General features: G+C 50.6%; 3 protein-coding genes across 4 annotated transcripts in view; all 3 read left to right on the top strand.

Moving 5' to 3' along the window:
- LOC142990695 (dynein axonemal assembly factor 5-like) overlaps nt 1–2897 on the top strand; it is a gene marked incomplete at its 5' end in the record, with an annotated part of 10856 nt that extends 7959 nt beyond the window's left edge. The window contains 2 exons of the mRNA XM_076140555.1: nt 1–123; nt 2210–2897. The exon at nt 1–123 is cut by the window's left edge and continues 69 nt beyond it. Of these exons, the coding sequence (XP_075996670.1) occupies nt 1–123; nt 2210–2349 (263 nt within the window). The remainder of the gene's footprint in view (nt 124–2209) is intronic.
- A 2862-nt stretch (nt 2898–5759) lies between these two features.
- Nucleotides 5760–8973, top strand: LOC142990692 (glycerophosphodiester phosphodiesterase 1-like). Of its 2 annotated transcripts, XM_076140546.1 has the most exons (6): nt 5760–6023; nt 6464–6639; nt 7124–7229; nt 7343–7435; nt 7535–7746; nt 8135–8973. In XM_076140546.1, exons 1-6 carry the CDS (start codon nt 5760–5762, stop codon nt 8280–8282), a joined length of 999 nt encoding a protein of 332 aa, XP_075996661.1. In that variant the 3' UTR covers nt 8283–8973. The 2 variants fall into 2 exon arrangements, with proteins under 2 accessions (XP_075996661.1, XP_075996662.1); XM_076140547.1 differs by lacking the exon at nt 7343–7435 and having other exon boundaries at nt 5777–6023.
- Nucleotides 8974–9559: 586 nt separating this feature from the next.
- Nucleotides 9560–11901, top strand: LOC142990688 (MAPK regulated corepressor interacting protein 2-like). Its single transcript, XM_076140543.1, has 5 exons — nt 9560–9973; nt 10138–10207; nt 10575–10705; nt 11537–11647; nt 11771–11901. The coding sequence occupies exons 1-5, from the start codon at nt 9922–9924 to the stop codon at nt 11839–11841; spliced, it is 435 nt and encodes a 144-aa protein (XP_075996658.1). The 5' UTR covers nt 9560–9921; the 3' UTR covers nt 11842–11901.
- The last annotated feature ends 599 nt before the right edge of the window (nt 11902–12500 follow it).

Raw genomic sequence — 12500 nt, 5'->3', positions numbered from 1 at the left:
GGCTGAGCGGTCTGAGCCCTGACTATAGCCCCGCCCTCTTCGCCCCTCACCTGCAGCTCCTCTTCCAGCAGCTCCTCCTTCACCTGGACGACCCCGACAGCTCGGTGCAGGACCAGGTGTTAGGTGAGACCAGGAGGGGAGGGGGGGTCAGTGCTCATGAGCAAGGCAGCAGGATTTTCATGGAGTCTGGATGGAAGCGTTCCCATTCCCTGGTGAAGCTGATCGAGGGCTCAGAATTCCTAAAATTCCTTTTTCCCCCCAAAGTTTTTATAAATCCTGACTGAAGTGGAGATGAGTGAAACCTGAACAGTGTTGACGTGCAGCCAGTGAGGAAGACCATGATGAAGGCAGAGCTCTATAGGACAGGGGGGTGAGAGGCATTATGGGTAATGGTCTGTCAGACACGCTGCCCACAGACACGCTTCTGCAGGATTTCTTGTCGGCACGATTCAGCACAGCTGGAGGAGACAGGATCCACATATCAGTGTGTGTGTGTGTGTGTGTGTGTCTAATGTGCCCCTCCCCCCACCACACACACACACACACCCAGGATCTCCTTCCAGAACATCTCAGCAGCCTCAGCTAATCAGAACCACATGTCGACCCCCCGTCTCTCCACACCGCCCCATCCCACTTCATCCCTCCATCTTTCATCTGTCCGTCTCTCTCCTGCTCCTCCTTCTGCTCCTCTGGACTCCTCTGACTCCCCTCAGATGCAGCAGCAGCTTCCATTCTGCAGGTTCCGGCCCTTCAGGCTCGTGAAAGCCTCCAGAGGACAATAAGGACTTTGTTGTTGCCTCTGGTTGTCAAGTGGCCGTAACCTTGACAACAGAAGGCAGAACAACACAAATGTAAATCATCTGTATGAACCTTCAGATGATCCAAACCATCTTCACCCTCTGCTCAGATGGACTCCATTCAGTCCAGACTCAGACCTCCAGACTCAGACCTGCTGACCCTGACAGGCTGAGACCTGCTGCTGACCCGTGTGGATCCAGTCCAGTCCAGTCAGGGGTCCAGTCAGGACTCGCTCCACAGCATGTGACCTGAACGTGATCGTGTTGAAGTGCCGTGTGTTCGTGCCGAGCTGACTCCAGTGAGAGGAGATGACCTCACCTCTCACCGAGCCGCCGTCTGGATCCGCCCCGCGCCGAAAATCTGGACCGATTCCACCGTGGCGTGCTCGGCCCCCCGTCTGAGGCTCTTTCATCCTCCCCGCTCCTCGTCTTCCTCTCCGTCTCTTTGTCTTTGTTCCTTTTTTAATAGTTGATCCCGTTCTTATGGTTCTTGGATTTCAAACACATATCTGAAGTGGCTGGATGTCTGCAGCGAGTCCTGACAGCATGATGGACAACGCCGCCGCCGCCGCCGCCCCCCCACGCTCATTACTCCTCCCTGCGCTCCTCAGGTCCTCCGCCCTGTAATCCCACCGTGCTGGAGCCGCCGCTGCTACCTGCTCCATCACACACACACACACACACACACACACACACACCGTTGGCACTGATCACACTCACTTCTCACAAGTCGTCATTGTTCTCCCTCTGGCTCCGCCCACTTTCTGCCCCAGGTGACTTCAGTGTACACAAAAGCTAAAAATCCCCTCAACCTCCTTGAAGAACAAAGGCGGCGACCTCGAGGCATCAGGTTGATGACTTTACATGAACAAACTCATCCTGAGCCTGTAACTCTACACAGCAGCGGACACTGTCGCCCCCTGGTGGAGGGACAGGGCTCTGCAGATGTCGGTGCACTGTTGCTCTTCGTTGCCACCTGCTGGCGTCTGTGTGTAACTGTTTGAAGTTGCTGTCCTTGACTTACAGGAGGCTGAAGATGGAACTCCAGTGCTTAGTTGACTTAGTTTCTGTCAATTCTTTACAAAAGTTCAGGATTTTCAGGTCCAAACCAGATCAGACACATTTTTTTTTCTTGTAAATTGCAGCAATGTTGAGATCTATGTTCATTATTTAGGTCTGTAGGCCTTTGGACCCGTCCAGAACCCAGACAGACGTATGAAGCCTCTGCTGTGATGCTGTTAGAGTGCTAACATCCAGAACAGAACCAAACAGAACCGAACAGAACAGAACAGAGATGCCTGATTAGCTGATTGTGACACTCAGGACATTTCTTCTGTCAATCCCTGACTGACTCCTGTCTCTCCCCCTGTCTGTCCCTCTGTTTGTCTTTGGGTTTTGTTTCATGTGTCCAGACATCTTGAAGACGAGCAGCTCAGTCCACCCGTCGCTTCTGAGAGGGGAGGTGGAGACGGTGAGGGACAAACACCGCAGTCCTGTCTACTGTGACCAGCTGCTCCAACACATCAGGGACACTTCAGTCTGTCCTCAGTGAGACTCCAGTCTGTCCTCAGTGAGACTCCAGTCTGTCCTCAGTGACTGGACACAGATGGACTCCACACTGAGCCTCCACTCCGCTCCTTCCTGTGATCTGTGATTGCAGAGCCTCAGGTTTTATCAATGGTCTGGATTTGAGGAGCAGGATCATGTTGAGATGAAAACTTGTTTAAAGTCTCAAAGAACCTTAAAGTTTCACATTCACTCTTTCTTTCATTTCATTTTTTATTTCTTCAGAATATTTGTTCCAGTTTTCTGTCGTCTTCCTTTCTCTGTGCTTTTTGTTTCTCTCCTCTGTGTGTGTGTGTGTGTGTGTGTGTGTGTGTGTGTGTGTATGTCTGTGTGTGTGTTGAGCTGTGATGAGCTCTACCTGCATTCCTGCCCTCACACTCTCAGTCTCCCAGAGCGGTGGGGGGTCGTATCAGCTGCTCTACCTCAGTGTGCCTTCAAAATAAAAGCTTTGTTGACAAATGGCCTTAAATTGAAGTGAAGCGTGTTCACTGATGTGACTGTAAACTGATGAGAGGTGAGTTGGACAATGGACAAATGAGGAATAAAGTTTTCACACTTTGTAAAGCATTGTTTCAGAGTTTTGTTTCAGATGCAACAACATTGACACTACCATGAGAAGAGAACCCTTTACTGAGACTGATAGGCAAACTCTACCTGAGCAGGTTTATTGATCAGCTGCCTGTAGGCTGTGATCATGTGACCTCATCAGACGGTTGATCATTCCAACACTCAACGGTTGTTCTGAGCTTTAAAAAGCAAATTGGAGGCAGAAGACGATACGCCAGCTACCGCAGTGCATTGTGGGACTTGTGTTATGAAACAGGAGATTAATCCAAAGATTAATATGAACATTTATCAAAGCATGTCCGTTCCTTCCTTCTGTGAAAAGGACACCTGCACATCTCCAGCTCACTGCAGACACACAGCTGAGGTGATCTGTGTGTGTGTGGACTAAACCAAGCTCAGCACACACACACACACACACACAAACAAACATTTCCCTCATTAATAAATATATATGTATAAATATAAATATCAAGTATATAAAGCACTTTATATGTAGTTTTGTCATAGTTTGTCAATGTGACTTTACCTTTAAGACAAAACAAAATCAAAAAGGAGACAGGAAGAGTTCATGTTCAACTACATTAAGTTTGCATTAAATTGAATGTTGGCATTGAAACGGACAAATTAGCAGCTAATGCTAAACATGTGCTGTGTCCATAATATGTAGCCGTAGCATCAAGCAGGCTAGCTGCTAACATCGCCCTTATTTGACCCTTCAATTTGACTTTATTAACTGTAACATGTATGTGTTTACCTGTGAGCCCGTGTGTTCTAACATGTAATGGCTGTTCTGCTTTGCGTATGTAACTTTGCGAGGCCCGTGTGCTTCACTAATACGCCCTGCTGCTGTGTTGTTTGTGTTGGATGTTGGCATTGAAGGACAAACTAGCAGCTAATGCTTAACATGAGCTGTGTCCTCTTTGAGGTTGAAGTGCCAAAGTAGAAGCTAATACGTAGCATAAAGCAGACTAGCTGCTAACGTCGCCCTTACGTGACCCTTTACGTTTGGGGCGACGGAGCCAGAGTAGTGTAGGTGCCTCCCACAAATCCAACCCCTCGTCCTCGCAGTGGGAGGTGGAAACGGGTCGATTCCAGGTGAGTCCAGACAGAATGCAGCATCTGAAGCCTGGTAGCTCTGCTAGCTGAGCCTGACCAAGCTGTAACCTGTCTGGACTCAGCTGGAGACGAGCTGGCTAACAGGGCTCTGGTCTGTGACTTCATGTTGCAGCATGTTGACCAATAACCTGAAAAATTCCTTAAGTGTAAACTTGATTGGTAATAAAAGCGTTTCTGATTCATTGGATTTGTACTGAAATGTGAGTTCTCCATCTTTAACATGGACTCAGCCTGTTTAATTTCTGTCACTCTGCTTCACTCCCCAACTGTCTGAAGGTGAAGTTTATTTCCTTCCAGCCCGTCGTGCCTCATGTCTCCACTGCAGGGCGCTGCAGCAGCCTCACACTCCTATGGTAACACCGCCATCAGCCCAATGGAAGTATTAGGTTCCATTCCTGGTGGGAGTCACTGGTTTGTACTACAGTGTCCTGTGAACTCTGACCTCTGAGGCTGCAGAGTCTCTATACAGCAGAGATTCAACTGAGACCAGTAGGAGATGTTGACCCTCTTCATGTGACTCTTCCTGCTCCGGCTCTGATCTGAGGCGATGGCGGCGGTGGATGAGTGACAGTTTCCTCTCTCCAGGTCGTCTTGTCGGTCCTGGAGGTCAGTTTGGGTCTGGAGACGCCAACGCTTTTCCTCAATGTTCACGTTCTTCTTTTCTTGTTCTCTGAAGTAGAATGTCCCGGCAGCTGATCTCAGAGTGCAGAGGTCTCAGCCTCTCAGCTTCAGCTTGTCTCCAGGACACACACCCTGCTGCTCCTGGTACTCTGTGCTGATGCGTCACCTCCTGCTGGGCTCAGAGAACCTTCAGTACTTCCGCCTATAAAACATTATTTTGGATATTTTGACCGGAAATTCATGTATGTATTTATTTTCTGCGCGCGCGCGCGTGTGTGTGTGTGTGTATGTGTGTGTGCTCGTCAGGTTCAGTTCAGAGCTCAGTGACGATCACTAAGTATTTGGGCAGCAACTCAACATAATTACAGAGGGATACTTAGAATCGTGTGTGTGTGTGTGTGTGTTCGCTACCTGCCAACCGTAATTCGCTCGCACTCTCCCTCTCCCTCTCTCGCGCTCTCTCTCCCTCTCACTCTCTCTCCCTCTCTCTCTCACTCCCTCTCTCCCTCTCTCTCTCTCACTCTCTCTCTCTCTCTCTCTCTCTCTCTCTCCTCTCTCTCTCTCTCTCACTCTCTCTCTCCCTCCCTCTCTCCCTCCCTCTCTCCCTCTCTTTCTCTCTCTCTCTCCCTCTCTCCCTCTCTCCCTCTCACTCTCTCTCTCTCCGTCTCTCTCTCTCTCTCTCCCTCCCTCTCTCCCTCTCTTTCTCTCTCTCTCTCACTCTCTCCCTCTCACTCTCTCCCTCCCCCTCCCTCTCTCCCTCTCTTTCTCTCTCTCTCTCTCTCTCTCTCCCTCCCTCTCTCTCTCTCTCTCTCTCACTCTCTCCCTCTCTCCCTCTCCCTCTCCCTCTCTCTCTCTCTCTCTCTCTCTCTCTCTCTCTCTCCCTCCCTCCCTCCCTCTCTCTCTCTCTCTCTCTCTCCCTCTCTCCCTCTCTCCCTCTCCTCCTCTGCTCTCCGGTTCCATCATGAAGTCACCTGAGTGCTGACAGAGACCGTTTCCGCAGCGCTCCTCCGTCTCCCTCCCTCCTCGCCTCCCCCAGTACCGTCCCGCCCGGTGCGCCTCCCTCTCTCCCTCCCTCCCTCTCGCCCTGTCGCCATGCTGCAGCTCGGGGATGAGCCGATGTATTTCTCCGCGGTGTTCCTGCTGGTGGCGCTGGGCACCAGGAGCGCAACATGGGCCTCGATCCTCACCGCGTCCCTCTACGTCTTCATGGTGATGTTCCGCTTCCCCCCGGTGCCGGACGAGCAGGCCCGCCGGGTGCTGCGGCCCGGTCGCGCTCCTTCGGCCGGCGTGGCGGTGGTGGCTCACCGCGGCGGAAGTCACGACGCGCCGGAGAACACACTGGCCGCGATCAGAGAGGTAAGAGCTCTGGAACTGTACAGATGTCATGAGACGGTTCATCTTCATCTTCATCTGTGATTTGAATGTATCATCATCTTGTCGGATCCCTGTGCCTCTGCAGCTTCACAGCCTCTTATCTCTCCTCTTCTTCATTATGTAACACTGCAGAGGAGGAGAGGGAGGAATGACTGAGGCTATGTAGAGGAGGTGTATCATCATCATCATCATCATCATCATCATCTGCTATGCTCCTCATCGCTAAAACCAAAATCTGTCTTTAGCTTTAGAATGTCATGGAAACGAGTGTGTGTTTATGTCTGAGGGACACACACACACACACACACACACACACACACACACACACACACACACACACACACACACACCCCTTTGCTCACTTGTCTTCCTGCTGACCTCTTTTACAAAGCCGTGTTCTCCTCCCGTGTCTCCACCTGTAGGCGGGTAGAAACGGGGCCACAGCAGTGGAACTGGACCTGAGCTTCACAGCCGACGGCGTGCCGGTCCTGATGCACGACGAGACCGTGGACCGGACCACCAACGGCTCGGGAACGCTGAACAGACTGCAGTTTGTCCAGCTGAGGAGAATGGATGCTTCTGCTCGCCACAGACTCAAGTACACACACACACACACATGCACACACACACACACACACACGCACACACACACACACACACACACACACACACACACACACACACACACACAGGCTCAGTTTAGCAGCTTTAGGTCTTTAGAGAAGCAGAGTGATGGATGTTTGAGGCCTTTTATGATATTTGAGAGAGAGAAACAAACTCTCTCTCTCTCTTTGCCTCTGAAATGTCACTCAGAGTTGTGATATACTGATACTATGTGATACTGTGTGATGTTCTATAGGATGTGACGGACAGAAACGTGAATTAATTGAATATCAGATAACAACCGGCTATAAAACGAATCCAACAAATATGAGAGAAATAGAGACAAATCATTATAAAGTATTTACAGACTGTAAACGTATAACTCAGGACACTCAGAGTAGATCTCTGTCTCTGAGTGTTTGGAGGAAGCTTCTCCGCTCTGGTGTCTCATCACTCAGACAGGTAGATGTTTGTTTCAGCGGGCGCTTCAGTGGGGAGAAGGTCCCGACTCTGCAGGAGGCGGTGGAGGAGAGCATCAGGCAGCAGCTCACCATCTTCTTTGATGTCAGAGGTCAACCTGATCAGGTCCTGCACACACTGGCTGACTGTAAACATACGTCAGCTGTGTTTCTGTGTGATTTGTCAAATGACATCAAGTTTGATTCATGCTCTATGATTGATTGATGACTTTTCTCCAGGCTGCAGCGGCGCTTCATGACGTGTATCAGAAGTTCCCCGCCCTTTACAATTCCAGCATTGTTTCTTCCTTTGAACCTAAAGTCATTTATAAGGTAATTATAGATTCTAATGCTCAGACAGGTTTAGACAGGAAACAGTGATGTCACCTTTAACTCCTGACCTGATGTCCTCACCTTGACCTCTGACCCCAGATGCGTCAGACTGACCCCGGCGTCGTCACGGCTCTCACCCACCGGCCCTGGAGACTGAGTCGCTTCGCTGATGGAACTCAGCGGGCCCTGTCGTCATGGCAGCAGCTCTGGAGTGGCTTCCTGGACGTGTTGCTGGACTGGGCTCACCACCACCTGCTGTGGAAGCTGTGTGGGGTCTCTGCCATCCTGGTGCACAAGGACGTCGTCTCACTGTAGGTCACCTGTGTGTGTGTGTGTGTGTGTGTGTGTGTACCTGCTGCCATTGGTTCCTGATCTCCATCCTACTAACCAACATCAGACCCCAGAGACTCAGCCCCCTCCCCCCCCCTGCTGATCACTTCCTGTTTTTGTCCTTTTGCTGTTTGTTTTGTTGTTGTTTTGATGCTGTTGTTTGTTGCTATGGAAATACAAGATCTGTTGTAGAATAGATGCATGGTCAGTTTAACCGGCATACCTGATTATTGTTGTTGTTGTTGTTGTTGTTGTTGTTGTTATCACTCCAGTGCTCAGGTTGATGACTATGATCCAGAGTGTAATGATGTCACTCAGACTCTCTGGTTGTCTGGTTGAAGCTGCTGAATGGTTCCTCCTTCTACCCAGGGACTATGTGCAGTTCTGGGCCGATCGAGGGGTGGAGGTGCTGGGCTGGACCGTCAACACAGCAGTGGAGAAGGACTTCTACCAGAACCTGCTGAAGATCGGCTACATCACCGACAGTCTGCTGGAAGACTGCGACCCTCAGTACTGAAGGAGTTAAAGGGACTTAAAGTCAAACCTGCTCACTGGAGGTGTGAGTGAGACGCCTGCAATACGCCAACAGACCACCAGGGCTTCATTACATTAAACCACGTTACCACATAGAGTTGAAGTTAGAGATCAGGAGGTATCTGGTGCTACGTCTCAATCATCCCAGCTTTAGAGACATGCGTGTCATTAATGTGAGAGAAGAAGAAGAACACATGCAGTTAGATACTTAGAGTTGCTTTTCCGCCTGCCAGGGCTCAACCAGGTCCTCATTCTGCTACCAGCAACACCTGCAGGTTCCTTGGGACCAGCATTCAGGATTCAAAGAGCTTAGAGACCTTCAGCTGGTTGATCAGAGCGGCGCTGGAGTCTGTCAACGTCTTTAGTTCAATAAATCACCTCAGAGGAGACAAACCTGTGTTTTTAGCTTCATGGCCGATCTGTCACCTGGAGTCTGAAGCTCGGGGTCCGTCGGCCTTCATCAGGGTGAGCAGACAGGAAGTGACACAATGATCACATGACCGCAAGCTGACAGCTATTAGAGGAACATTAATGTTTATTTATCAATCAATCACTATTGAACACATTTACATTCTGTTCACACAAATCTGTAGAAGTAAAAACACAAACACAGTGACGACATAAAACAGATCAACATTCATCTTTATAATGAAAATATTACTATGTCCCTATAACTGAGGATATATATAATTATATATGTATTTATATATATATTATATATGTATTTATATATGATTCTGTGACTCACCTTCATCTTCACACATGTAAATGCTCCACTGCATCTAAACAGAGATCAGTGTTTGTTTACTGCATAGAACCGGATTGTGGCCGTCACCTGTGTGTGCTGTGTAAACAGGGTCTCACACACACACACACACACACACACACACACACACACACACACAGAGATACTGGCCGATGTGCTGTGGAGTCTCCAGTTAATTCAGTTAGTAGTTTGTTGTCACATCTGCAGGTTGAACTCATCTAAGAGGCTCTGACATCATCACTGAGGGGGGCGGGGTCTGTTGTGTTTGCGGTCAGAGCTCTGATGTTAAACAGTTGATATGATTGTAGATGTTCACTTTGTTGTCATTTGATTCAATAAATCACGTGATGACAGAGAAACCTGATGTGCTTCACTTTATTACATCATGTGTGTGTGTGTGTGTGTGTGGGGGCGGGGGGGACATTTGGACCCAGGGACGCAGTGGGACCCACATTGTGGACACTGTCTCTTTAAGGCGCGCAGGGGGCGTGTGTGTGTGTCGCTCTCTGAGTGTCGGGACTTGGAGCTGCGTGTCTGTGTGTAATGAATGACGGTCCGCTGCCCCGGTGTGTGTGAGTGACATTGTGCTGCCGGACAGGTCGGTCCTCACGGAGACACGGAGACACTCGGACCTCTGCGGGGCTGAGATGAGTCCTGACACACACTCACACACACACACACACACACGCTGCCTGAGAAAGTCTCACTTTCCCCAGATGGCAAAGACCTTCCGCCATCGAGACCAAGTTGTTTTCTTCACGTCGCCCGGTTCCGGTTCTGGTTATTGGACCCTCAACAAGAGCCTCTGATTAGTTGACGGAACTTTCCGCTGCGCATCATCATCATCATCATCATCATGTACACGATCACCAAAGGGCCCAGCAAGCTGGTGACCCAGCGGCGCACAGGTGAGCTCACACACACACACACACACACACACACACACACACACACACACACACACACACACACACACACACTCATCAGTCCGTTTAGTTACAGAGGCATACTGAGAGTCGCCCTGGTGTGTGTGTGTGTGTGTGTGTGTGTGTGTGTGTGTGTGTGTGTTTAGGACCCACACAGCAGCTGGACAACAAAATCAACGACTTCAAGCACAAGCAGACGTCCTGCTCCCTGCCTGAGTGAGTGATCTGTTCCGCTTTGTTCCACATTCCTGTGCCCGCTTCAAATCTGAAACACGTCCACGTTCCAATCCGGACGAGGACGGCGTCATCAGAGTGAGACGGTTTGTCCTGGTTGGTTGATCGAGCGGCTCCGGGCTCAGGGTCCCCAGGGCCCCGCGTGCCGTCCTGCCTCTGACCCTGCCGGCTTTGTTTGACCTTGTGTGTGTGTGTGTGTGAGAGCAAAGGGGCACATGGTCCCTGGTTCAGCTGTCGCCCGCCTCCCCTCTCCCGTCCGTCCCAGCTGGCTGAGGGACAGACGGAGTGAGGAAGACTCCTGCAGGGCCGTTGACTTCACCACTGTTTGCTCTCTTCTGCTTCCTCTCAGCCTGGCTGCACCCAAAATAGTCTTCACCCGACTGAACGGTAAGAAGTACCAGCATCCTGCCCCCGCTGACGAGCAGCAGGACGAGAGCTTCACCCCCGCACACCAGGACAACGTCACGTTTGTCCACCAGGGTGAGAGACTGACTGACTGACTGACTGACTGACTGACTGACTGACCGACTGAATGAAAGCTGAGACGCGTGGCTGCAACGTGACGCTCGGCTCACACTTGACACACTTTTGTTTGTGTCCAGCCGCGTCTTTGTTTTGTGAATGAATGTGAGTTATGAGCGGCTCACCCTTCCTCCTCCCCCCCTCCTCCTCCTCCCCCCCTCCTCCTCCCCCCCACTCCCCCCTCTCCCCCCCTCAGGCCTCGCCTACACAGCTGCTCTGACACTGATAGCCATGATAGGAACCTGCTCAGTGTTTCTCCTCTCACACTCTGAGCTCCACTGTTCCCCTCCTCTAACCCCTGCTGGGGGGGGGGGGGGGGGGCGGTCTCGACACAGGGGGTCTGAGAGGACCAAAGTGTGGCTCAAACCGTGGTTCACACTCCGGCCTTGGTTGAGCCTGGATCATGTGCGTCTCGTGAGTCGCTGGCATTGAGCGCTGGACTGTCAGAGCTCATAAACAACGTCTGTAACCTTGGCGTTGAGTGGACAAGGACACACAGACGGCCCAACCCCCGCCCCTGTTGAGAAACATGGCTGCAGAGGGCCGGCTCTTTATCTCCACCCCCCCCCCCCCCCCACACACACACACACACACACACACACACACACACACACTCCCCCTCCCCCGCATCACCTTTGGCGTCAGGTTCTTGTCGTTTCTCAGACTTGTGGACGCTTTGTGAGTTTAATGGTTCTCAGTTCAGATTCGCTCCCTGGTTTGTTGATTCAATTCCTCGCCGCTCGCTGACGGCCCACTCCTGGTTATTGACTGAGTACTTTGCTTTTTCAGCGTGGCAGGAGGTGGTGCAACACGTGGAGCAGGGCCCCGCTCAGGAGCCCGAGGCGGGGGTCCAGGGAGCCGTCCACTATGAAGAGAGCAGCTCCAGCCCACACATGGACAGTGAGTACAGCTGTGTGTGTGTGTGTGTGTGTGTGTGTGTGTGTGTGTGTGCGTGTGTGTGTGTGTGTGCGTGTGTGTGTGCGTGTATTGATCCACTTTACACTGAATCCTTCTCTTCCTCAGACTTCGTGCCCATAGATCTGGACGAGTGGTGGGCACAGAGGTTCCTCGCCAACATAGACAAACTTTCCTGACGGCTCCTCTGGGGTTCTTGTGGCTGGACGAGGACGGTGGAGAGTCGTCCCCCCCCCCCCCACACACACACACACACAGACAGTGTGACTGTGTGACGGTGCAGAGGGATGGACTCAGTTCTGGGACCAGGATCAGGGTTCTGGACTCTTTTCTGTCAAATTTAAACATTTTCAACACCTTATGGCTGTGATAAATGTACAGTGTGTGTGTGTGTGTGTGTGTGTGTACGTATATTAAAAATGATTTTCACTTCATCACATGAAATCCGATGCTTTTGTGTTTGCTACATTAAAGGAAACACAACAGAGTGTCATGTTCCATAATGTGTCATCTGTATGGAGACTGGAATAAAAATCAATCAATAGACGAAAAACTTCAATGTTTCATTTCACCTTTTGCAATAAAATGTATAGAAAACTCCAGGTGGACCTCAGTGACTTCATCTGCACTGCAGCCATGATCAGGGGGCCTGACAGTGTGTTGTGTTGTGTTGTGTTGTGTTGTGTTGTGAACAAAGTGACTGATCCATAAAGTGTTCCAGGCGTTTGAACAGCTTACGTTTCCTAACTTATGTGTTTTCCTCATGACTGAAGAGTTTTTGAGGGCTTCTTGAGAGCTTTTTTTTTTTTCTTTTAAGGATTTTCAATTCTTGAATTCC

This window comes from Genypterus blacodes, unplaced genomic scaffold (genome assembly GCF_046128005.1).
Source record: "Genypterus blacodes isolate CSIRO-AG114 ecotype Tasmania unplaced genomic scaffold, CSIRO-AGI_Gbla_v1 ptg000666l_1, whole genome shotgun sequence".
NCBI classification, from domain to species: Eukaryota; Metazoa; Chordata; class Actinopteri; order Ophidiiformes; family Ophidiidae; genus Genypterus; species Genypterus blacodes.
This window is presented reverse-complemented; position numbering and strand designations above follow the sequence as displayed.

Coding starts and splice junctions, on each gene's coding strand:
- LOC142990692 (XM_076140546.1), top strand. CDS start 5,760: ATGCTGCAGCTCGGGGATGAGCCGATGTATTTCTCCGCGGTGTTCCTG. Junction 7,230..7,342: donor TCAGAGGTCAACCTGATCAG/GTCCTGCACACA, acceptor ACTTTTCTCCAG/GCTGCAGCGGCGCTTCATGA. Junction 7,747..8,134: donor CACAAGGACGTCGTCTCACT/GTAGGTCACCTG, acceptor CCTTCTACCCAG/GGACTATGTGCAGTTCTGGG.
- LOC142990688 (XM_076140543.1), top strand. CDS start 9,922: ATGTACACGATCACCAAAGGGCCCAGCAAGCTGGTGACCCAGCGGCGC. Junction 9,974..10,137: donor GGTGACCCAGCGGCGCACAG/GTGAGCTCACAC, acceptor GTGTGTGTTTAG/GACCCACACAGCAGCTGGAC. Junction 10,208..10,574: donor ACGTCCTGCTCCCTGCCTGA/GTGAGTGATCTG, acceptor GCTTCCTCTCAG/CCTGGCTGCACCCAAAATAG.